Genomic DNA, 24,481 nt, shown 5'->3' with positions numbered 1-24,481 from the left:
TGAGTTTTGAAGGGAAGTGATAAAACAGTCTAAATTTAATTAGATAAATACTCAATAATGAATAACATGTGGTCCATAATATACAAATATCACATGTATAACCACAAAACACATTAGTTAGGTTGGAGTTTGGGATACAGGTAAGAAGGCAAAGATGCCCGGCCAGAAGTTATCTTCCTGCCAGGCATCGGCAGTTTAATTTGACTCCGATATACAATTATCAGAACACATACAAGTACAAGAAATAAAGTAATTGAAGAAGATACCATCCATTTGTGTTCTGTGGCAACACCTTTTCTTTGAGATTCTGTTCCTTCAATTAGTGCGGCTCCTAGCGTCCAAGAAACGTCTCCGGGACCAAATATTATCTCCAGATTGGAAAGGCAGAGAGCTTCTTGAATAAGCGATGCCATATAAAGAATACGGAAGCACAGCCCATTGGCGTTTGTCTGATCAGCCCACGATCTTGAGCACAGCCTCTGACCCGTCTCCCACAGCTTTGTCAAGTTGGCTCTTGAGCTCAAATTTAACATGTTATAAACCACAAAAAATCCAGACAAAGCATGATAACGAGTGACTTTGTGAGAGTTTAGAGTTAGATTCTGCATTCTATCGCCTGCACCAACATCAATAGGAACGGAAAAAGTAAAGAATATGAGACAGCTTAAGCTTCAATTATTCCTTCAATGAGAAGGTTAAAAAACAGTAAGAATACAATAACACACAACAATAAAATGCATAAATAATAACAGTATATATATATTTACTGTTAATGTTCTTGCATTGCTGTTCTAGATATACAAAAAGTGGAATATATATATATATATATATATATATATATATATATATATTTTAATAGATAGGCATCATCCAGTGAAAAGGAGCAAATATTGATAGATAGGCATAGATCTACTCGGAATTAATAATGATTCAATATATGTGTGCAAAGTGTAATACACTTTAAGGAAACTTACTTCCATATGAGAGCAAGCCAACACAATTCTGTTCTGCAACTTTTGACCGCTCTAAATTGCTCAAATTGGTTGCAACTTCCGTTGCAAGAGCTTTGCACTGTTCCCAGTTTGGATCGCCAAGTACAAGAATAGAGTTCAACTCACATGTCATCATCCGACTACTAGAATCTTCTGAGCTGCTAGGTTTTTGGCCCAAGCAACCACGACATGTATAATTTTGCACAAAACCAGAACTTAGACATGGATGCCTAACTTCAAAGATTTTACCCGTACTTTCTTGAGGTGCCTGTGTATGACTAAGTATAGCAAGCGCCCTATCAATAGCTTCATTAAAACCAAACGCTTGTAACGAGTACGCTAACAATTTATGTTCAACCAAGCCAATTTTCGACCTAAAAACATGTTCATCTGCTCTAAATTCATCTATTTCCGTCACAACTTGCAAAGAGGAGCCTCCTAAATCGAGAAGTCCCAAGGTGTGAGATTCCGATGTGTTCCCTAAGGTCCCCATCTTATAATTCAATGCAACCCAGCCATAATAAGCTTCTTCCCTCCCACTTAACACCCTAATAAAATCTTTCCTATAGAAAAAGCCATGCTCTTTTACAATATCCGCAACGCCTTCCATAATTCTACTAGCATCCTCGATAGGCAACCTCCTCATCCCGGCAGTCGCCAAGACAAATATAGGCGTTACCCCACGCTTCCCGGAGGGTACCCATTTCTCAGCCCCGCGAATCAAAGGCTTCAATGAAGCCCTCAACCCCGACGCATTTCCAACAAACATAGCCAACCCCGGCTCGGTTTGCACACAATGGTACTTGCAACCATCACTCCTTGTTAGGTTTCCAGGATAAGAATTCACCAAAATTGGGAATTCCCCATTGTTCATGCTGCCTCCATTAAACATCCACTCATACACATTCACTCTTGTACCGGTGCTTCCACAATCTAATACAACCGTAAAATAAGAGGCTCTTTTCCTTACATAAAGAATCACATTGGGACTAAATACAAAAAACCCAAATATCAATACTAGGATAAAACTGATTAAAATGACTACTTTTCCACATTTTAAAGTTATTGGGCTTTGAATAAACCCCATAACATGAATCTTTGACTTAGAAGGCGATTTGGGTTCCATTCTAAGAGTGTGATTATCAAGAAAACAAGCTATAGATCATACAGTAGGCAGATTAGTTTTGTCATAAAGCAATTGCAGCTAATCAAGAAGCGAAAGGGCGGAGAAATTACCATTTTCCCTGGTTTATGTGCTTTCATCTCTGTTTCTCCGCCATGGGAGAGAGGGAGAGAAACATCTGAGGTGCAGATCTATGATTATGATCAGCTGGAATAATCGCCACAGACGCGCATCATTGCTCCCATAAAACGCTGCCGTTTTGGTAATTACTGTTCCAATCACCATTTTAAAAAGAGATAAATAATGGGCAAGTGGGCAATCCAGCCAAATTATCCGGATAATTAAATTGATAATTATAATATTTTAAGTTCAACCTCAGTTGAGAGCTGCCTATGACCTTGATTTGAATCGGTTAGTTAGGAAAGCCATCAAAGAGGGAAATGAGGCCAATGTTACCCTAGTCCCTAGGATGTATTCAATTATAAATTTTGTAATTTTTTAAATATATGTTTTATAAGTTTTAATAGACTTCAAATGATATTTATAAAACTTTTATAGCTTTTTGTAGATTTTTTGTGAATTTATAAAAGTTAGTGATACACTTTTAATTATTTTTATAATTTTCTTTTATTTTAAAAAGAGCAAATTTCATTTTTAGCTATAGATTATAGTGGTATTGTCGTGGATTATTGTGGATAGAGAAATTTCATACTTTGGTGGAGGATGCTCCATTCTATGGATAGGTCCCAAGAATTTTAAATTTCATACTTATTAAGAGGAAAGACTAGAGTCAGTAGCACTAAAAAAAAAGAGTGGTAGGACAAAAATACCCCTCATATATAGAGTAATATAGTAACCATATAACTAATATTGTCATAATAATAATAATAATCATAATCATAATCATAATAATAATAATAACAATAACAGTAACAATAATAACAACAACAACAACAACAACAATAATAATTGATGGTTTTAACGGATCAGGCTTAGTATAAAACTATGTTGATATCGGGTAATTAGATTATAAAACAAAATATTGCAATTGGGCAACAATGGAATAAATAAAATAAGGAGTTAATACATTCCCAAAGAACCTAACCAACTGGCCCAACCTACGAACCAATTGACCCTTTGGGAAGCTAGTTAGAAGTTGTCAACAAACATGTCAGACTAGCCTACGACCCAGACTAACTAGTTGGAGCTATTTGGAAGTTGCCAACCAACAAGTTAACTAGCCTACAATCATTGACAGACTAGGCCGAGAAAACAAAATGTCGATGGGAGCGAAGACCTAGGGAGGACTGGTGAACCAAGATGTCCATCAAATCGCAGCCACATGCGTGCCCCTTGTTTTTTTTGAAAATAGTAAGCAATTCATTAAGAAAGATCATAAAAGAGAGAATTACAGATGAAGCTAGGAGGTTCAAAGAACCAGTCCTTACGATCTGCATTAGAAATAGAGTCCCGGGCTAACAAGTAGACAACTCCATTCGCATAACGTTTAACAAAAGATATTGCAACATTAGCAAATTGACTCAGTAAATTTTTAACATCAAGAATGATAAGATCATAGGAAGAAGCATGACTTTCGGAACTGAGGGATTGAACCACGGTAAGTGCACCTTGTTAGCCATTACATTTCCCTGCCAATCTGCCATATTTCCCAACAAAGCCGAAAGAACAAACCACACCTTAGACTACCCTTAGACTAATCATGTGAGACCCCAAAATACTTTTCCAAACTCCTATTTATTCAAGTTTCAAAATAAAGCTATGTATAATTTTTACTTCCTACGATTGTTTTGCCTAATGATCTTATAGATAAAACATTTTAAACTCTTTATTTCAAATGATTTATTACAAAATATTTATATAATTATTTATGGTTTTAAAATCTTTATTTAAAGGATATATTTATTTATCTTGATCCAAATGTTTATCTGAGACGAACATGTGAACCTGATAAGCTTGTTATTAACCTAAACTTGATTTCAAAATGAACCAATCATATTCCTAAATTTATCATATTATATTTTTATGTGAACTTGATCCAACTTTTAACCCAAATTTATCTTCTTCTTTTTTTTACTAAAACGCAAGTGGTACATGCGTACGCAAGTCCCAGATTGGATTCTGTATTAAGAAAATATATATATATATAATAGAACGCATGTAGGATATGCTTTACTGACCTCAAACGCATGTCCCAAGTGAGTTTTTCACATTGTTGTCAATTTTAAAATTCGTTCTCATTTTTGTCAATTAAATTGCATGCAGTGTCATTTCAGTCTTTTGCCCATTAAAACGTATCAACCATGGAGGTAGCTATATTATTTTCTCTAGTAAATTAATGTGTAATTCATGATGACACAATACAATGATTTTATATAAATATAACAACTTTCTATTCTCTAGTGTTCTTCCAAAAATAAGCTGAGTAAATACATAAAAATTGCACTAACAGAGGGTATTTACAAACAAAACAAAAAAAAAAAAAAAAAACGNCCTTGTTAGCCATTACATTTCCCTGCCAATCTGCCATATTTCCCAACAAAGCCGAAAGAACAAACCACACCTTAGACTACCCTTAGACTAATCATGTGAGACCCCAAAATACTTTTCCAAACTCCTATTTATTCAAGTTTCAAAATAAAGCTATGTATAATTTTTACTTCCTACGATTGTTTTGCCTAATGATCTTATAGATAAAACATTTTAAACTCTTTATTTCAAATGATTTATTACAAAATATTTATATAATTATTTATGGTTTTAAAATCTTTATTTAAAGGATATATTTATTTATCTTGATCCAAATGTTTATCTGAGACGAACATGTGAACCTGATAAGCTTGTTATTAACCTAAACTTGATTTCAAAATGAACCAATCATATTCCTAAATTTATCATATTATATTTTTATGTGAACTTGATCCAACTTTTAACCCAAATTTATCTTCTTCTTTTTTTTACTAAAACGCAAGTGGTACATGCGTACGCAAGTCCCAGATTGGATTCTGTATTAAGAAAATATATATATATATAATAGAACGCATGTAGGATATGCTTTACTGACCTCAAACGCATGTCCCAAGTGAGTTTTTCACATTGTTGTCAATTTTAAAATTCGTTCTCATTTTTGTCAATTAAATTGCATGCAGTGTCATTTCAGTCTTTTGCCCATTAAAACGTATCAACCATGGAGGTAGCTATATTATTTTCTCTAGTAAATTAATGTGTAATTCATGATGACACAATACAATGATTTTATATAAATATAACAACTTTCTATTCTCTAGTGTTCTTCCAAAAATAAGCTGAGTAAATACATAAAAATTGCACTAACAGAGGGTATTTACAAACAAAACAAAAAAAAAAAAAAAAAACGNTAGACTACCCTTAGACTAATCATGTGAGACCCCAAAATACTTTTCCAAACTCCTATTTATTCAAGTTTCAAAATAAAGCTATGTATAATTTTTACTTCCTACGATTGTTTTGCCTAATGATCTTATAGATAAAACATTTTAAACTCTTTATTTCAAATGATTTATTACAAAATATTTATATAATTATTTATGGTTTTAAAATCTTTATTTAAAGGATATATTTATTTATCTTGATCCAAATGTTTATCTGAGACGAACATGTGAACCTGATAAGCTTGTTATTAACCTAAACTTGATTTCAAAATGAACCAATCATATTCCTAAATTTATCATATTATATTTTTATGTGAACTTGATCCAACTTTTAACCCAAATTTATCTTCTTCTTTTTTTTACTAAAACGCAAGTGGTACATGCGTACGCAAGTCCCAGATTGGATTCTGTATTAAGAAAATATATATATATATAATAGAACGCATGTAGGATATGCTTTACTGACCTCAAACGCATGTCCCAAGTGAGTTTTTCACATTGTTGTCAATTTTAAAATTCGTTCTCATTTTTGTCAATTAAATTGCATGCAGTGTCATTTCAGTCTTTTGCCCATTAAAACGTATCAACCATGGAGGTAGCTATATTATTTTCTCTAGTAAATTAATGTGTAATTCATGATGACACAATACAATGATTTTATATAAATATAACAACTTTCTATTCTCTAGTGTTCTTCCAAAAATAAGCTGAGTAAATACATAAAAATTGCACTAACAGAGGGTATTTACAAACAAAAAAAAAAAAAAAAAAAAAAACGTATTTTGAGTATTGTCGGCAACTGGCAAGAAAGTGAAGAAACCATGTATGTTCTTCTGCAAGCCATGCCAAGTTAACTTTCTTAATAACATGTAGAAAAAGGGAAGAAGATCAGAAGATTGTTATCGAAAGTTGAAAAAAAATATATACTTTGCAAGCTAGACAAAGAATGAAAGCTATAATTGAGAAACAAGAAAAAACAATAATCCTCAAATCAGTGGATTTTCAGTGCTTTCTGGGCTGAGCTTAAGGTGGAAAATGCATGATCCTGTAGAAACATCCTTCAATGCCATGGAATTCACATTCCAATATTCCCCAGTACTCTTAATCTCTTCCCCATAAACCCAATACTTCTCCTCTTCCCTATTGAATTGCTCCTGATGGGCCCCACCATCCTCTGAGCAAGAAACCGAGACCTTTCTCCAATTGCACCACATCCTCAGCATGACATAAATCAGAGCCATACATATGACACTGGCCGTGAACACAATGGCCACTATGATCACAGAAACAGCCACATCAGATGGCTCCCATTTCTTGTGCTGTCCCCTTGATTCTGAGCAAGATTCCAGTGGTGGGCCACACAGCATAAGATTCCCATTCCCCCCTAAGAATGAGGCTAATGGGAATCTTGCGAAATTTTCGGGGAGCTGTCCTTGGAGGTGGTTATATGAGAGGTTTAGGTTGTGGAGACTGGAGAGTTTTTCTAGGGATTGTGGGATTTCTCCATGGAGTTGATTGGAAGAGAGGTTTAGTCTCTCTAGCTTCAAAAGTGTCCCCAATGATGGTGGGATTTTGCCTGAGAGATTGTTGTTGCTCAGGTCCAGGATCACTTGTAATTCTGTGAGTGAACCGAGCCCGAGGGGGATCGAGCCATTCAGGTTGTTTTGGGATAGTCTCAGCTCGTATAATTTGGTGCATTGTTGAAGGGATGATGGGATTTGGCCGGAGAGATTGTTGTCATGGAGATCCAGGACATATAGGGAAGTTAGGTTTCCGAGTTCTGATGGGATTGGACCGGATAATCGGTTGCTATGGAGGGAAAGTTTGAGCAATGTTGAGCATTTTCCGAGCTCGGGAGGGACTGTTCCATTGAAGTTATTGGATGACAGATATAGCTCCCCGAGGTCTTGTAGATTTCCTAACCATTTAGGTATTTCCCCCGCGATTTGGTTGTTGTTGAGGAGGAGGTGGCGAAGCTGTTTTAGCCCCGAGAGCTCGGAGCCCACCTCTCCGGTCAGCTTGTTGAAGGACAAATCGAGGAAGTTGAGGTTCTTTAATAGGCCAATCCCGGGAGGGATGTTGCCCGAGAGAAGGTTGTATGCAAGGCGGAGGCGTTTAAGGCTTTTCGCATTGGATAGGCTGGATGGAACAGTGCCAGAGAAACTGTTGTTGGTCAGGTCTAGAAGGGTTAGAAAATCTGAAGTGGAGAGTGGGGAGATTTTTCCAGTTAGCCTGTTATTCGAAAAGTTTACAATGCTGAGGTTTCTGAGGCTTTGAAACGATTCGGGGATTGGGCCTTCGAGTGAATTGTTGTAGAGGCTAAAGACGAAAAGATCTGATAAGAATCTTAGTGTTGCAGGCAAGGGTCCTGAGAGCTTGTTGTCTGCTAAGCTTAGCCTTTGAAGTTTCTTGCAGTAGCCTAAGCTTGGTGGGATTTGGGCAGATAAGTCATTCTGCCTTAACTGGAGAAGCTGGAGATTCTTTAGCCTCCCAATTGTGGCGGGAATGGAGCCCGAGAGCTGGTTCCCAAAGAAATCGATCTCTTGTAAGCTCGAGCAGTTCATCAGCTCCCACGGGATACTCCCCGAGATCTGGTTGTCATAGAGGTACAAGATTTCCAGGCTCGGGAGCTTCCCGAACTCGCTAGGGATCCCCCCGGTGATCATGTTCTCGAAGAGATGGAAAGTCACCAATTTGCTCAGGTTTCCAATTTCAGGAGGTATAGCTCCTGTAAACCTGTTGGTGTTGAGCAAGAGATCAGTTAGGCTCCCGAGATTCCCAATGTCGGGCGGTAGACCTCCTGAAAAGGCGTTCCCCGAGAGATCGAGCTGCTGGAGAGACGAGCATTTGAGCAGCTCATCGGGGAAGCTCCCCGAGAGATAATTATCAGCCAGGAAAAGCTGGTGAAGGCTAGAATTGGAGAAACAGAAGCCCTTAGGAACATTTCCTGTCAAAGAATTGCCAGTAAGAGCAAGGGCTTCAAGGCTCTTGAGGTGTGTGGTGAGAAGGGTAATAGGCCCTGAGAGATTGTTATTAGACAAGTCTAGTGTCTGAAGCTGAGCCAAATGGTTAAGCCCTGAAGGGATTTCTCCACCGAGCCGGTTTCCCAGCAAGTTTAAGTACTTCAACCCCGGGATTCGCCTCAGCTCACCCGGGATTGATCCCGAGAGAGTGTTGTTAGCCAGGTTCAAGATTTCGAGCCATCCGAGCCCCCCAATCGAGGGCGGGATCTCCCCGGTCAGACCGTTATTCGCTGCTACAAATACCCGAAGCTCAGTGCAGCCACCAATGGTTCCTGGAATAAGCCCACTCAGACTATTCTCCTGCAGATCAAGAATTTCCAATTTCTTTAAATTCCCAATCTCAAATGGTATGCTCCCATTGAATTGACAATAAGAAAGCCCTAAAACTCTCAACTCTGTTAACTCCCCAATGCCTGACAAAATTTCCCCACTCAACATATTATCTCCAATCCTAAGAACTTCCATTCTCCTCAGTAGCCTCAGCTCTGAAGGAATCTCCCCAGTGAGATAATTTGAGAACAGCAGCAACTCCCTCAGGCTTTCAATCTCCCCAATCTCACCCGGGATCGAACCCGAGAGAGAATTCATGGAAAGATCAAGAACTTGGAGAGCAGAAAAGTGCTTGAAATCTGCAGATATTTGACCACTTATCCCTGCTGCAGAAAGATTCAGGCCAAGAATGTGGAACTGATCGGTTTTCGAACACGATACTCCACTCCAGGTGCAGAAATCTGTTTGTGGGTTCCAGTTTTCGAGAACCCGAAACGGATCAACAAGGTGTGATTTTATTCTCAGGAGCCAATATGCATCAGATGATGATGAATTTTCTGCAGCAACACTGCAGAGTATTAGGGAAATGAGCAGTGGATGAAAAATATGAATTCTTCCCATTCTTTGATATCTGATTGTAGAAATAGTTTCAGAAAAGGAAAAACAAAAATGGATTCTTTAGTTACATGGCTTGGAAATGTTTGAAGAGAGATTGCAGGAAAGATGAGAATTGATATGGTGTCAGTATGTATGATAGAAACTTGCGAGTTTATATAGTTTTATTTACAGATATTTAAAAAAATAAAATTTTAAGATAAAGTTAATTCCAAGAATGGTCCCTTCACTATTTATATTTATCAATTTTTATTATTAATTTTCAATTAGACCATAAATGATCCATTGATTATTGACATTTACCAATTTTCATCATCAAGTTTGAATTTGACCATGGTTCTGTTTGGTAACATAGTTAGTTTATCCGTCAATTTTGACTCATTTGACCACTATTAGTTGTTTGACTTTGTTAAACAGCTAATATAAGTGTTCGATTAATTAACTTTCTGTAACAGCTTATTGCTCCAAGATGCTAAATTCAAAAAGCTGCTTTGAACAACTTTTTAAATCAGCTTTTTGAGGAAGTCATTTTACATGTAGTCAGCTAACAGCTAATTTACCAAACATTTTTCTACCATCAGCTAATGCTATCAACTAATCAAACTCACTAACCTAATCAGCTAACAGCAATTTACCAAACACCCCCATAAATGATCTCTTGACTATTTATTTTGTTCAAAATTTGATCCTTAAGATAAATATTTATTTAGTAAACATTAAATTTAAGGGCAATAATGTAAAAATTCGCTTGTTATTGAGATGTCAAATTGGATTTGTAAACTTAATACATTGGCCTGGGTTCATCATCAATAGTTAAGAGACAATTTGACTATAAATTGAAAGTCAAAGATGAAAACTGATAAAAGTTAATAGTTAATTAACCATTTATGGTTCATTGAAAGTTAAAAATAAAAATTGACAAATGCCAATAGTCAATGTATTATTCCTAAAATTAAGTTATGGGTTATTTTTTCTCATTTTATTCCATCATGATCTCTGTTGAAAAAGTATATAAGATTCTTTTTCTTAAATGCAATCATAGAAATATGGAGCATGTCTGGGTAACCTAGTAGCTATCGAGATGATGAACTATATGAAGATAAGATCGTGTAAAGTGTCTATGTTTGAAAGGTGGAGTTTTTCTCATTATTGTTGCATCAATTCGTCATTTCACTATTTTAATACATTAATTGATGCTAACAAATTAAATAATGTTTATTAACCTATTAAAAAACATCTATTTTTATTAAAAACTATTACTCACCTCTCACGTGAAATGGTCTCATACAAAATTACATGAAAGTAATATGACTCGAACAATTAACAACTCCAATCTAATCCCGGCCCATTACTATAGACGCTTCATTTTTTTTTTATTTTTTTTCATATTGATCAATTTGAAAACTTTTTTGGACTCAATTTAGGCATATAACACTTATATAAAGTGTTGGAGCAGATGCCGATTAAGGTTCAAGTTCAGAATTACGTTCCAATTTTTTATTTTTTTTTTCATATTGGTCAATTTGAAAACTTTTTTGGACTCAATTTAGGCATATAACACTATATATAAAGTGTTGGGGCAGATGCCGATAAAGGTTCAAGTTCAGAATCGTGTTGCTAAAAGATTGTTGGGTAGAGGTTTAAAGAGTAAGTCTAGGTGTTAGCACTCTGCCTATCAGAAAAGTAGTAGCGGTGTAAGGAAATAAAGTTACGCCTAACTACAATGTATAATTTTTGGTGTAGTGATAAATACATAGTATAATAGCCAGGTCACGAGTTTGAGTCCTAAAAGTTAGTCCTTATCTTAAGACCACAATGTTGATATCGTTGTGGAAAGGTCAAAGTAAATGATAATTTATAGCATTTCAAAGTTTTATTATTTTATACTCCGTAATATAATGGTTAATGTAGTATAGTATTAACACTACAAAAATTAGGGAACAACTCTGTCAAGTTTATCAGGATGTTAATTTAGTAATCACAAAGTTATAAGTTCGATTCTCAGCATAACCAGCCTATTGACCTTTTTTATTTGAATCAGTTAATTATAACTGTGTATAGTCAAATAATGGTTGCGCGTATCTCTCGTTTAAAGAAAAAAACATTGGATTAGGATGTATTGAAAGAAGTTGGATTGCGGCTTGAGTTGTGATGTTGTCAAACAAGGTTAACCATTTGTCAAACTTATAATCGGTCCAAACCCACTATGTTATTGTTGTCAAATAGGCATGTACAATGAACCACTGAACCAAAGCATATGTTGCAGCACCAACCCCATCGCTATCCAACTTTTGCACAGCAAATAATATAGTTTAACTTCAAGAATACAATTATTTTGTCATTCTTTTAATGTGAAAATCGTTTATAAATAGGTGACGCAATTATTATTAAATTATTGTTTGACCAAAAGAATCCGTTTATTTAAAGAAACATTTTGTGTTTATATTTTAAATAGAATAATTAATTTAGCATTGAAATGGAATTTTTTTTAAAAATAATCCAATTTCGAATTAGTTAAAATTCAACGTAACTATTTGATATTATGAATTTTTAATTTTAGTATCAAAACAAAATTAGGACACATAAGTGATAACATGATTGATGAGACGATTGTCCTAAAACCAAAAAAAAAAAAAAAAAAAAAAAAAAAAAAAAAAAAAAGTCTACCACAAAGTTTCTATGTTTAAACCCATAGTCAACATAATCAGTATAAACTCATTATGTTATTTGATATGTAAACCACAAGAAGAGCACAAAAGATGCATTTGTAGCACCACTTACTTATCCAATTTAGTGTTAGACTTAAATTTTCTTAATTAAAAACAAATGAAAATTGAAATAATAATTAAAATAAACTAGACATAATTGTATAGTGGTTCACTCTTTATATGAGAATTATTTCCGCATCCATTTGAAGTCAATATATGTCTTTTTTTCTTCAAAGCCATTAATTAATAATAGGTAAATCAAGACAATTTATACTAGTTATATATGTTCATAGCAAGAATCGAACTTTCGTCCTACCGCTATAAGCAAGCCTTGAGTGAGGGTTCCTAATTTCTCGTCCATTAGACCAATGCCTTGACCCTTAGGGCATGTATTCTCTTTTTTTTTTTTTTTTTTTTTTTTTTTTTTTTTTTTTTTTTTTTTTTTNNNNTGGGGTGTTTTTTTTTTTTTTTTTTTTTTTTTTTTTTTTTTTTTTTTTTTTTTTTTTTTAGTGTTCAGGAGAAAGATATAAAGGTTTAGGTTTCACCTATTGAATGTAGTTGGAATTCATTTACAAGATAATTCTTTGGTGTCCTAAATTAAGGTGTTTGGTTTGAGGGAATTGCAATCTCTCCATTTGAGGGAATTGCAATATCACTTATTCCTTTCTCATTTCCAATAATTCTATTTCTCCCTACCAAACAATGTAACTTATATTCCTGCTTTATTCTGACATTATTCTTTTCCAATCGAATTACAATTTATTCCCTCCCTAATTCTTCCTCCTAACCATAACAGGAATGGATAAATTGAATTGCATGCCCATAGCTAAGACAAAAAGCATAAATAATAAAACTTTACAATTATCTTTAATATAATAAACTGTTTAATATCATAAATTAGGCTCCAAACTTCACAATTAGTAAACCAATTCAATGGAACAACAACAATAATAATAATAATAATAATAATAATAATTATTATTATTATTATTATTATTATTATTATTATTATTATTATTATTATTATTATTTGTTAGATTAAGCACTTGCAAGTATGCAAGCATGCAACATGGCTAGGGATTGGCTCCAAGTATTTTACTATTTTCTTCTAGTGTTTGGTGAGGCAGTATATTTACATTTTTAATAATCTATTGTATGTCCAATAAAAAGTATACACCTTTTGTATTAAATATTTAGTGTTTTTAACTTTTCTCATTTTGTACTAGTTCTGCCTTTTCAACAACTGTGAATGGGAATTTACAAAAACAATATTATGGGATTCCCCTCAACCAAATCCCACCTAATCCCAATTTTAAAACTAGAAGAAAACAGAAAGAGCATAACAACCACATTTGACCTATTTCAATGGCTTATCTATCAATACTTGAAATGAAAAAACAAATAATAAATCAAATAAAAATAAAGTTCAGATATATTCCATTTGCTCCGCCTAGTATAGGCATGTGAATTCTTGAAACAAGACTTAAAGGGGAAGAATTGAAGAAAGCATATATTAATATGTGTGCTAGCTAGGATCTTGAAATATCAAGAATAGACAAAGCATAAAAAGACAAAGTAGTTCACTTAATACAGGTATCCTATTTGATCATGATAACATGCATTTTTGTCAATTATATATATATATACACGTCACTTTCTCTTAATATAATGTCACAATTTAAAAAAAAAAAAATTAAGAAGAAGAGAGATCGAAACAAAATTTACATGAAAATAAAAATACTACTCCGTAATTAACTAAAGAGAGGGATAAAATAACTTTGATGTGGACAATAGTGTACGAGTATTTAGAAGCTTGTGAATCAGTTGAAACATATCATGCGATTTACTTCCTTCACCAATTTTTTAAGTAGAAACGTACAGTGAGATCGAATACTCATAATTGATCAATATACAATTGTTTAACAAGGTTTTATGATTTTTGTAGAATGGTTAGGTAGGATAAGTGCAGCAGCCATATATGAAAGGGTGGGAGTGTGAAACAGATCCAGAGAAGAGGATATGTAGAATTAGTAGGTTTTATTAGTCAAAATATAGCATCGCACTAGCTAGGCACTAGCCAAACAACAACATTCTTGCTTAGAATTATCTTGTCTTCCACAAGGTGAAAGACTTGGTTACCATCCACTTGAAGCATGCATGCATAATATATATATATATATATATATATATATATATATATATATATGGATGGGATGATTTCATCCATGCTATGGGGATTTGTTGTCATGTTTTATATACCATGCATCAATCGTCATGTTGGTATGTTTTGATGCATGGGAGTTGTTTAAAGTTTGACATTTATTATAAAATTGCTTATGGAATTTGAAGTGTTGAATTAGATATATGCATGCTTTAACTTGCAAAATGTTGTATATTATTATAAGCACATCCAATAATCATTATACCATGGACCATGGTCTACCTTATAAGGTAGATCACTTACATAAATTATATTTTTAATATACTGAAGGTACATTATTTGTATACTGATGGCCCATTATTTGAATGTACATTACTAGAAAAAAAAGGTACAATGATATATACTAGAAGGTCTGGGTCCGATCTCTTGTGTACACATGAAAACTAGAATATGATCGGTGGGTTGATTATGCTACTCGCAATTTCCCTTCGTAGTGACTCTAGAGGCGGGGTCCTGTGGACTTATGATTAGTCTGGCGAAGTTGTGATCATCTAAATTTTAATTTAAATAAAATGTACCTTATGTCAATGATCCACCTTACAAGGTGGATCGTCGTTCACAATATAATTTGCCTTATGCATCTAATCTAAAGTAGAATAAGTAATATTATTTTAAGAGTAAATTTCACTAAAGGTCCTCTGAGTTTGAGGCATTACCAGCTTTGGTCGTCAACTTACAAGCTTACTATTATAAGTCCTCTAACTTTTCTAAAGCTATCACTAATGGTCCAAATCCCACTATAGATCCTCTGAGTTTGAGGCACAACCAACTTTGGTTCTCAACTTACAAGTCTAAGACCACAATATAAGTCTTCCAACTTTTTTAAAGCTACCACGAATAGTCCTTCATTGATTTTTTTTCTTTTTTGTGTAAAAGTACAGTGAAATTAGAGGGCAAAGTAGTAATATTCACTTTTCTTTTCACTCAATATAAGGATAACCTTAAAATCAAAATTTGCAATGAGTTTGAGAGAGTTGTTGTTTGAAATGGTCTACACTATGGGGAAAGTAATTTTTTTGTTTGTCAACAAAATCACGTATTCTAAAAAAACGTAAGTATATTTTCCTTTATATCAACAATTATAGAAAATTTTTACACGTTTTTTTATTTTCATAAGTACGAAAATTTAGTAGAGTTAAGCTATTATATCTACCATTTTTTACCAAGTACGGTAAAAATAAAAAAAAATCAAAATTACTCCGTATTAGTTAATGTTTAGGGTTTACAATTGGGCAGTTTCATAACTGTGAAAATAAATTGGTAAATTCTAACATTTGTTTTTAAATGACACAATTTAACTTAAGAAAAAAATAAAAATTATTTGTGATTAAAATATAGAAATACATAGTATTGGATATTATATTCAATCTATCAAACTAATACCTATACAATCCAAAATACATAATATGTAGATTTAAATCCAATAAGTGTGTTTCTAATGTACAATTTTTAAGACTCATATACAAAATAATAATAATAATAATAATAATAATAATAATAATAATAATAATAATAATAAAACAAAAAAAAAAACAGAGGACCATTTGTGATAATTTTAGAGAAGTTGGAGGCCTTATTGTGGTAGGTTTGTAATTGAAGATTAAAGCTGGTTGCATCTCAAATTCAGAGGGCTATTATTAGAGAAGTTAGAGGACTTATTATGATAGGTTTGTGAGTTGAGTACCAAAGTTGGTAATGCCTCAAATTCGGAGGACCTTTGGTGAAATTTACTCTTATTTTAATGTTAATAAAAAAGTATTTTTTATCTTTACCTAATGTGAGAAAGTTGGTCCAATGTTCCTGAAAGAATAATTGGAGTGCATATAGTAGCCAAACAGAAAATATTCCGAGTTAAAGAAGTGAATGAATGTATAATAATTGAGATTTGACTTGAAGGACAAAGAGTATTAAATACGTGCATAAATCCAAAGGAGAAGGTATATAATTGATGGTTTTTATAATGGTAAACCAAAGATAAGTTATTCATTCCTTGTATATATGTATTGAGTAATTGGAATTATTTTTAAAATCTTATTTATTTTTTAATATAAAATTGACTTATTATTTTCTGCATGAAATGCCGCATTGTCAGTAGAAAGAATTCATTGTAGTTAGGTTTAATTCCAATTTTAATGGTGAGACTATTATGCATATGTTTTTTAAGAGGCCGTTTGGTACTTTCACGTCAATTAAATTCTTGAGAATATATTTGATGGGAATAATTTTACAAGGAAAATTAATTAACATGTTTGGAAACATAACAATTAAATTACTTGGGAATTCAATTAACATGTTCGGTTCGTTTAAACTTTTTCATGACACTTTTTAAAATGTCTAATATATCATTGCTATATTATATACCTATAATATATATATATATATATATATATATATATATATATATATATATATATAGACACACACACGTAAGGCATACACAAATATAATATATGCAGCACTTCATATCTAATCAAATAATCAAATTACAAATAGATTACATATGAAAAAGTGAAAAACTTTAACTATGTATATGAATATTTTGATAAAGAATGTGTAATGGTGGGAGAGTCAATTTTTTTTATTGTTAATAAAATAAATCATTGAAAAAAAAGTTTTACAAACTCCTCCATGTTGTTTTGATTTATGGAACAATTTAGTAGTTCAAGATCTAGTTCACATTTGGTATCAGAGCTCATTGAGCCTTTGAATCCAAGGCTAACCAACCAAATTGGGAAGAACAAGTGAAGTAGCTCACAAGATAAATCTATTAAGCGGAGGCTCAAATAGAACAAAACAAACAAAGAAATCATGGATAAATTCTCAACTTAGATGAATGAGATGAAACCCTAGCTAGCTATTGAGAGCTTTGAGACTAAACATATCATCGCCCCCTTTGTTAGCTACACTTCAAAAGAAAAGTAAGCCATACCAATAATTCATTAATAAAATAAATATATACAATGATATCATTTTATGTCGTTTTACCTATATCAACTTACTTAATAGTTAATTTTATCAAAAATTTATATATCCAATCACATAACAATTCCATAATTAATTAACTTCTAACTCATAACTTTCTAACTTTCACTTATATGTTACTTTTCAATGAGATTTTTAATTAGGTATGTGAAATATATTCTAAATAAAAGACTCAAAATTCTAATTCTAATTCTACCATTGACTATGTTAGTTCATGAATCTATGGCAAAAACAAAACCAAAAACAAAACAAAATAAAAATAAAAATGTATCTTCCTTAAAGAAACTGTAAGCGTGCTCATTAAGTTGAGAATGTGACAAATTTTTCCTAAAGAGAAAAAAGGTATGGTAGAAAAGAAAAAGAAATCAAATGAAAAAATTTTAATAGTCATAAGTTTGAGCATAAGTGGAATCAGTATTGACTTTTTGTGTTTTAATAGATTGAAAAAGTATATATCGAACATATACTACATTGTAACAAAGTCAGTAGTACTAAAAAAAAAATTAAATCACAACATTTTTAAATTGTCTCGCCGCCGTATTTGATACAACATTTTCTTAGTGATGGATAAATCATAACCCACTTTTGCTTCCACATATGTTTTGCTGTTATCCACTAAGGCATGAGGACATGAGGTGGTCCATTGATTAAAAATAGTACTTGCATTAACCATGACATAAGTAGTTAAAAGAAATTTGATGTATCATCAATTGGCCTCATATTGTCATATAAATCTTTATAAGCATTTAGCCATTTATTCATATTCACTTGTTCAGATCTCAAAAAACTAAATAAACTAAATAGGAAACTTTGCGTTTTTAATCTTCTTTAGTCTCTCAGAATTAGTCTTTACAAAATTAGTCTTTTGATGTGTCAGCTAATTTGTGTGATTTTGGTTTCTCACCTAACATTTTTCAGCCTCCATTTTCTAACATGCAAACCTTAATATTGATCTTAGCTTGTTTGGTTAATATATATGGTTAGCTTATCAGCCAATTTGGCTTCTTTGACCACCATTAGCTATTTGACTTTGTTAAATAGTCAATATGAGTGTTTGATTGATTAGCTTTTTGTAACAATAATTTATTGCTCCAAAAAGTTAAAATTCAAAAAAATTGCTCAAAGCAGCCTTTTTCGATAAACTTTTTGAGAAAATCATTTTGCATGTAATAAGCTATTAGCTAATAACTAATTTACCAAACATCTTTCTACAACCAATCAATGTTATTAACTAGTCAAACCTACTAACTCAATCAACTAACAACTATTTACCAAACACCACATTACTACTAGGATAAAAAAAAACACTTTTTTTACTAAAAGAATTATTTTAGTTTCTCTCAATTATATATGTACAAATTTGACACAATTAAGGGTAACATTTGCATCTCGTGATCAATTAGTGTATGTATAGCTAGCATGCACCCTTCATTGTTAGGGTTTATAGATCATACATGTAGATATTGATAGAAAATATTAGAGTGATGGGCCAAAATGGTACAAAGTTAGCATGCCTAATAACTAATTTTTTAAATGTATGTCATCAATTATGATAGAACAAATTAACTAGTCACACATAATCACATATATAACTCGATCAATGATTAAAAATGTTTCCATTAGATTCGATTATTGGTACGTTGTAGTCGGACTAATTTTGTAGCTCAGTGGATGTTCACTATGAGGCCAAACCATTGTTATTTGTTAATTTTGTTGGGGCTATGTGACCTACGTACTTACAATTGAATTTTGTTATGTTTTTTCCCCTCATACGTTTAAAAAAAAAAAGATTAAAAATGTAAGGGTGCGTTTACTAACCGGAAATTTTCTTTAATTTTCTGGAAATTTTGAAAACTGGAAAACAGAAAACAGAAAACATGTTTACTAGCACAGTTTTCCATTTTGAAAACAGGAAATAATTTTTCAGTTTTCAAGAAAACTGAAACACTATAAAAAACTGTTTTCTAAATGGAAAACAGAATCAGCTATCATCTATCTATTAGACTATATGTCATTATAACCACATTCTTACCATTATCTACTTACATATTTATTCATTACTATGATTACATTTATTATCATCTTCTTTTACTTATCATCATCTTCTATCTTTTCTATTTACATTATTTATTTAAACATAACTTATTTGATTATGCTTAAAATTATACATATTCACATTATCTAAATTAAAAATTGAAATCTATACCACGCTTTATATTTTGTTGAACTTAATTGATGATTGATTTTGGTCCAGATATCAGATATCGAAATTTCACACATATATTACTATATTAGAATTCAAAATAAAAATTATATATATTACATATATGTCATGTCATTCAAATGAATATATCAAAACATATTTTAAATATTAGCTCAAAAAATATTAATATTATCTAAACTAAATTTTTTGTCAACTTAATAGGTTATTGGTTCAAATATATTTTTATTTATGTTATATACATATATAAATTTGGTCCGGATATCAAATGTATTTTTTTTTTACATATATTGGACTTCAAAGTAAAATATATATTTATTCTATTTAAATCAAATATATTTTAAAATATTTTAAATATAAGGTCTAAAAATAACTCGAAATTAAACTTATTGTTAATTTTATAACGTTAATTTGAAAAAATAAATTTGAAAAAATAAGTGTTAGTAAACAAGTTTTCTAAGCAGAAAACAAAGAATGAAAAACAGAGAATGAAAACTGAAAAATTGAAAAACAGAAAACAGAAAATAGTTTTGTGTTAGTAAACAGACCCTAAAATTTCCAAATAAATATTATTATTGTATCTCATATTTAATTTACTCTAGATTTGGTGGATACTATATAGCAATAAGCATTGAGTTGAATAATAATGAACAATCACAAGCTAGAGACTCATATAATTGAAATATAAGATGGGAATCATTATTGTATAGTTTACAGAACTGCGTAATGTCTGGTCAATAATGATGTTCAGATAATATTGGTTCAATTTTGATGCTGACAAAGCATTCTATTATCATACAAGTTTCAATCTTCAATTCTTATACTAATAATAATGCTTCCTCAATGCCTTGTTGGTACGGTGCATGTAATGATGATGTAGATAATGAGGATTTAGATGTTTATAGTAAATATAATTGTGAATTTATCAGTTAATTAACTTTTTTTTTTAACTATCTGTTAATTAACTTAGTTAAATCGTTAAAATTAGTATTTGATAAATAATGAATTGCATTTATGCATTGGGATGGACTAAAGCAAAGAGTTTATGTATAAGCCCTACGAAGGGGCCTTTCTATTGCTTCTCTTACGGAGATAGAGATTCTTTCAAGAAATTCGACAAAATGACCCTACAACTTCGGGAGAAGGGGTGCTTTCGAGTTTTGTCTGCCCTTTCAAAATTTTAACTTAGCCTAAAAAAGCGTAAACAATAATAGACTGAATTAAAAGTGATATAACTTTCGACGATTTAACAATTGCTTCTTAATACATCGAGCTTACATACATAACATGTGAGTTGGGTGTTGGTTGTACAGTTTTGTACGTGCCAACACATTAAAATCTATAGTGATATAAGTTGTAGTGTCATATTTTAGGAGCAAATCATACCCTAGTCCAAACGTAGGTCTATATTGAAGTCCATTAAAACAATACTATAAATTCATTACAAATTTAGATAGATTGCATGTCTATATATAGTACCAATTGATCAATCATAACTTAAGCATATTATTCTCTTTTTCTTTATAGATAAATAAATTCAATGTATAAAAAATATATCGTTAAAAATTTCTTAGTGTGGTATTTTAAATGACACTTGTATTAATATTTTTTCAATATATTATTTCAATTTATACCTCTATTTTTTTTAGTCCTTGGTTGAATTTGAACCTTGCACTAGATAGCCTTTAGTAAAGCAAAGTTTATGGACTTATTTGTTGAAAAATTAGTTTAAAACAACATGTTAAGTGGTTAATTATTTTGTAGGATGTGCAATAATAGTAGTTTGACCAAAATTCGCTACTGGGATCAAGATCTACTAGGCATATTAGGAACCACTTGTAGAATCAAGATTTTCTAGTAGGCTATATTCTATCAAGTTGCCTCAAGATCTACCAATTGACCAAGGATCTCTTGCTTGGTCGAGAATATTTCAGTTAAAACTTGTCTTTTGAAGGTGTGCTATTCTGGAACAGTAGTCTCTACTGATGTGTAACTTCTTTCGTTTTGTGATATTCTAAATTTAATTGAGGTGATCAAATTCTCATCAGTTTCAGGACTTATAATTTAAAAGTCTAATTTTCAAACTGAAAATTTATTTTGTAACAGTTGTAACTTTAGGGCTATTTTAGATTAAAGTGAGGGATATGAAATTCAATTTTGAGTCATTTCCATTTTTGGTCCTACTGTTATTGGGACATTGCCAATTTTAGTCCACTTCATTAATTTTTGCCACATTGCGGCCAGTCTTATTTAGTCCTTGCCACTTTTAGTCCACCGTTAAAAATTTTTATCAAATGGCCGTCCAAAACTGAGGTATTTTTGGTCTTTTCATGCTTTGATCATCTCCTTGACCCTCTGTAGTGGTTTTCCTTACACATTTTTATCCAATGAAGAGGTCCAGCGAAAGCCATGTGAGCCACATTACAAAGCTATGGCTTTCGCCGGACCTCTTCATTTGATGAAAATGTGTAAGAAAAACCACTGCAAATGGTAAAGGAGATGATCAAAGTATGAAAAGACCAAAATACCCCTGTTTTGGACGGTCATTTGACGAAAATTTTAACGGTGGACTAAAAGTGGCAATGACTAAATAAGACTGGTCGCAATGTGGCAAAAATTGATGAACTAGACTAAAATTGGCAATGCCCCAATAACAGTAGGACCAAAAATGGAAATCACTCTAAATTTTTTTAATACCATTAGTGCTAATTACTTTCAACTCTCCTATATATAAATGTAGTTGGGTATCAGATCTGAGTTAATTACCAAAATGGTCCATTGACTATTGCGAAATTACCAATTTAGTCCTCAACTATATTTTTTACCTTATGAAGTCCTCGACTTTGTAAAAGTTAACCAATATGGTTCTCCATTAGGTTTGGAGTGTAACACATGTTAAATTCAAGGGTAATTAAGAAATTTCAAGATGTTCCCCCGAGCAGCCCGGGCTGCCCACTTATTAATATAGTAGATTAATTCCTTAGTAACTTATTTCCCAATTTATAAAAGCCCTAAATCAAAATTATATTCCCAAATCATATGCGAGAGCGACTGGGAGCTAGGGCTTGACAGTGGTTCGTGCTCCCTAAATCTCAACTGATTCTAATCAAGACATTGGTTCTAGAGGTCTCCCCAGCAAGATGCAACCTTGGAGTGGGTCGAGAGACACAACTGCAAGTGAGATTCGTGCTATACCCTCCACCAAGTAAGTGCACTGCTTTCTGTAGTTAGCTTTTGACAATGATATACCGAATTTGTGCCTTTTTGGGTAATGGGTACCATTATGTTCAGATATGTTGTCGTAATGGGTGGTCTTTTGGCTTTTGAATGTTGCTTTTGACAGTCACTACTATGTTTGTTTGTGCTATAATGTTGCTTTTGATTGTCGCTGCTATAACACATATAAATTGTTCTGAGTTGAATATTGTCTGTAATGGGGACCAATGTGCCATCAAAATCACATGGGGCCACCATGATTTTGAATATTGTCTGGAAATTCACGAATCTGAATTTGTGTGGGAGTGGTTTTAATATTATCTTGTATGGGGACCATTGTTCCAACAAAATATAAAACACATGGGGATCACCATGTAGGCTGGTTTTGAATATTGTTTTTATGGGGACCATTGCATTGTGTTTTGAATATTGTTCTAACATTGCTAAAGAATATATATAAAAAAATCACAATTCCACACAAACATTTTAACATTTGCTTCACACTTGAATTATAAGTCTTAGTACTGTCAGTATCTCCAAGCCTTGCTTTTAGGACTTCAATTTCTTGCTCGTTGCGGTTTATTCTTCTTAGCAATCCGGGAATAATCACCTTCGATCTTGAATACATTGGTGGGTCAAACCATCTCACAAATCCACATCCACCAATAGCCCTCCCCTATATACAAAATATGTGAATATACCAAATAATTAAATAAATAAATTCACAATCAACAAAAAAAAAAATCAGTGTTACTTGGTTATCGTATGCACAATCCCAATACCTTCTTCCAGGGTTTTCATTCATCCATGATGTTCGTACTTTCAATCTTTGTCCACAGTGACAATAAGAAATGTGTGCGTCACTATAGTAAACCCTGGAACGACAATTGTTCTCCTCGATGTCGGCATACGAACGTTGCATATCTTGAATTTGTTCTTGAAGTCGTGTCTTTCTCTACTATGGTGATTCATTCAGTGAAGAAATGGAGAAATGGATGAACATTGCGTAAAGCTATGATTATTCTGGTTAAATAAGAGGAGAAAATGACCAATCATAGTGAAATTCCATTATTACCCTCGACTTAAACATAAATTTGATGCCTGACTGGACGGAAGACCATATTGGTTAACTTTTACAAAGTTGAGGACTTCATCAGGTAAAAAATATAGCTGATGACCAAATTGGTAATTTTGTAATAGTCAAGGGACCATTTTGGTAATTAACTCTTGGGCATAATGTTTTATATTGCACTAAAAAAATTCTTTCACCTTTCTCGCTCAAGTACTATCTCAACCCCTAGAAAACACTCTTCTAACCTTCTCTAAGTTTTTCGTGTTCCTTTTGTTCATGCTCGCTAAAGAATTATATTTGAGTGCTCAAATTTACTATTATAATCCATTGCATCATTGGAAATTGATAATTTAACACTTTTAGCATGCTCTGGAAGAAGCAAATCTGTTTAAGAAAAGTATGTTTTACATGCCTTGATTTAACCGTTTTGAGGAATATTTATTTCAATTTTTTAATAAAAATTCGTATTAGCTTAAAACCAATCAATCAAAATGAATCTCACAAAAATTTAAATTGATACAATGGGGAAATGAAATTTTCATGAATGATGCAAACTCATAGTTTGGTGCTTCAATGAATGTTGGTTCACAAACAGGAAATCTAGTGACTG

At 32.3% G+C, this 24,481-nt stretch overlaps 2 protein-coding genes across 3 annotated transcripts; both read right to left on the bottom strand.

Annotated features, from left to right (window-relative positions):
- Window positions 1–17: 17 nt before the first annotated feature.
- LOC116010186 (probable apyrase 7) lies at window positions 18–2,353 on the bottom strand. 2 transcript variants are annotated; one of them, XM_031249469.1, is made up of 3 exons: window positions 2,229–2,353; window positions 975–1,925; window positions 18–616 (listed from the first exon to the last, which is right to left on the bottom strand). In XM_031249469.1, exons 2-3 carry the CDS (start codon window positions 1,882–1,884, stop codon window positions 114–116), a joined length of 1,413 nt encoding a protein of 470 aa, XP_031105329.1. In that variant the 5' UTR covers window positions 1,885–1,925; window positions 2,229–2,353; the 3' UTR covers window positions 18–113. The 2 variants fall into 2 exon arrangements, with proteins under 2 accessions (XP_031105329.1, XP_031105328.1); XM_031249468.1 differs by having other exon boundaries at window positions 975–2,322.
- A 4,086-nt stretch (window positions 2,354–6,439) lies between these two features.
- On the bottom strand, window positions 6,440–9,568 carry LOC116004473 (LRR receptor-like serine/threonine-protein kinase GSO1). The gene has a single exon (XM_031244539.1). The coding sequence runs from the start codon at window positions 9,455–9,457 to the stop codon at window positions 6,530–6,532; it is 2,928 nt and encodes a 975-aa protein (XP_031100399.1). The 5' UTR covers window positions 9,458–9,568; the 3' UTR covers window positions 6,440–6,529.
- Window positions 9,569–24,481: the final 14,913 nt, after the last annotated feature.

The sequence above is a fragment of the Ipomoea triloba genome, chromosome 2 (assembly GCF_003576645.1).
Source record: "Ipomoea triloba cultivar NCNSP0323 chromosome 2, ASM357664v1".
Classification (NCBI taxonomy): domain Eukaryota; kingdom Viridiplantae; phylum Streptophyta; class Magnoliopsida; order Solanales; family Convolvulaceae; genus Ipomoea; species Ipomoea triloba.
The sequence above is the reverse complement of the archived record's forward strand: the minus strand, read 5'-3'. Positions and strand labels throughout refer to the sequence as shown.

Bases quoted from the DNA above. Each gene is read 5' to 3' on its own strand.
- LOC116010186 (XM_031249468.1), bottom strand. From the start codon at position 2,118: ATGGAACCCAAATCGCCTTCTAAGTCAAAGATTCATGTTATGGGGTTT. The intron at 617-974 runs GTAAGTTTCCTT...ATGTTGGTGCAG, and splicing joins TGGCTTGCTCTCATATGGAA to GCGATAGAATGCAGAATCTA.
- LOC116004473 (XM_031244539.1), bottom strand. From the start codon at position 9,457: ATGGGAAGAATTCATATTTTTCATCCACTGCTCATTTCCCTAATACTC.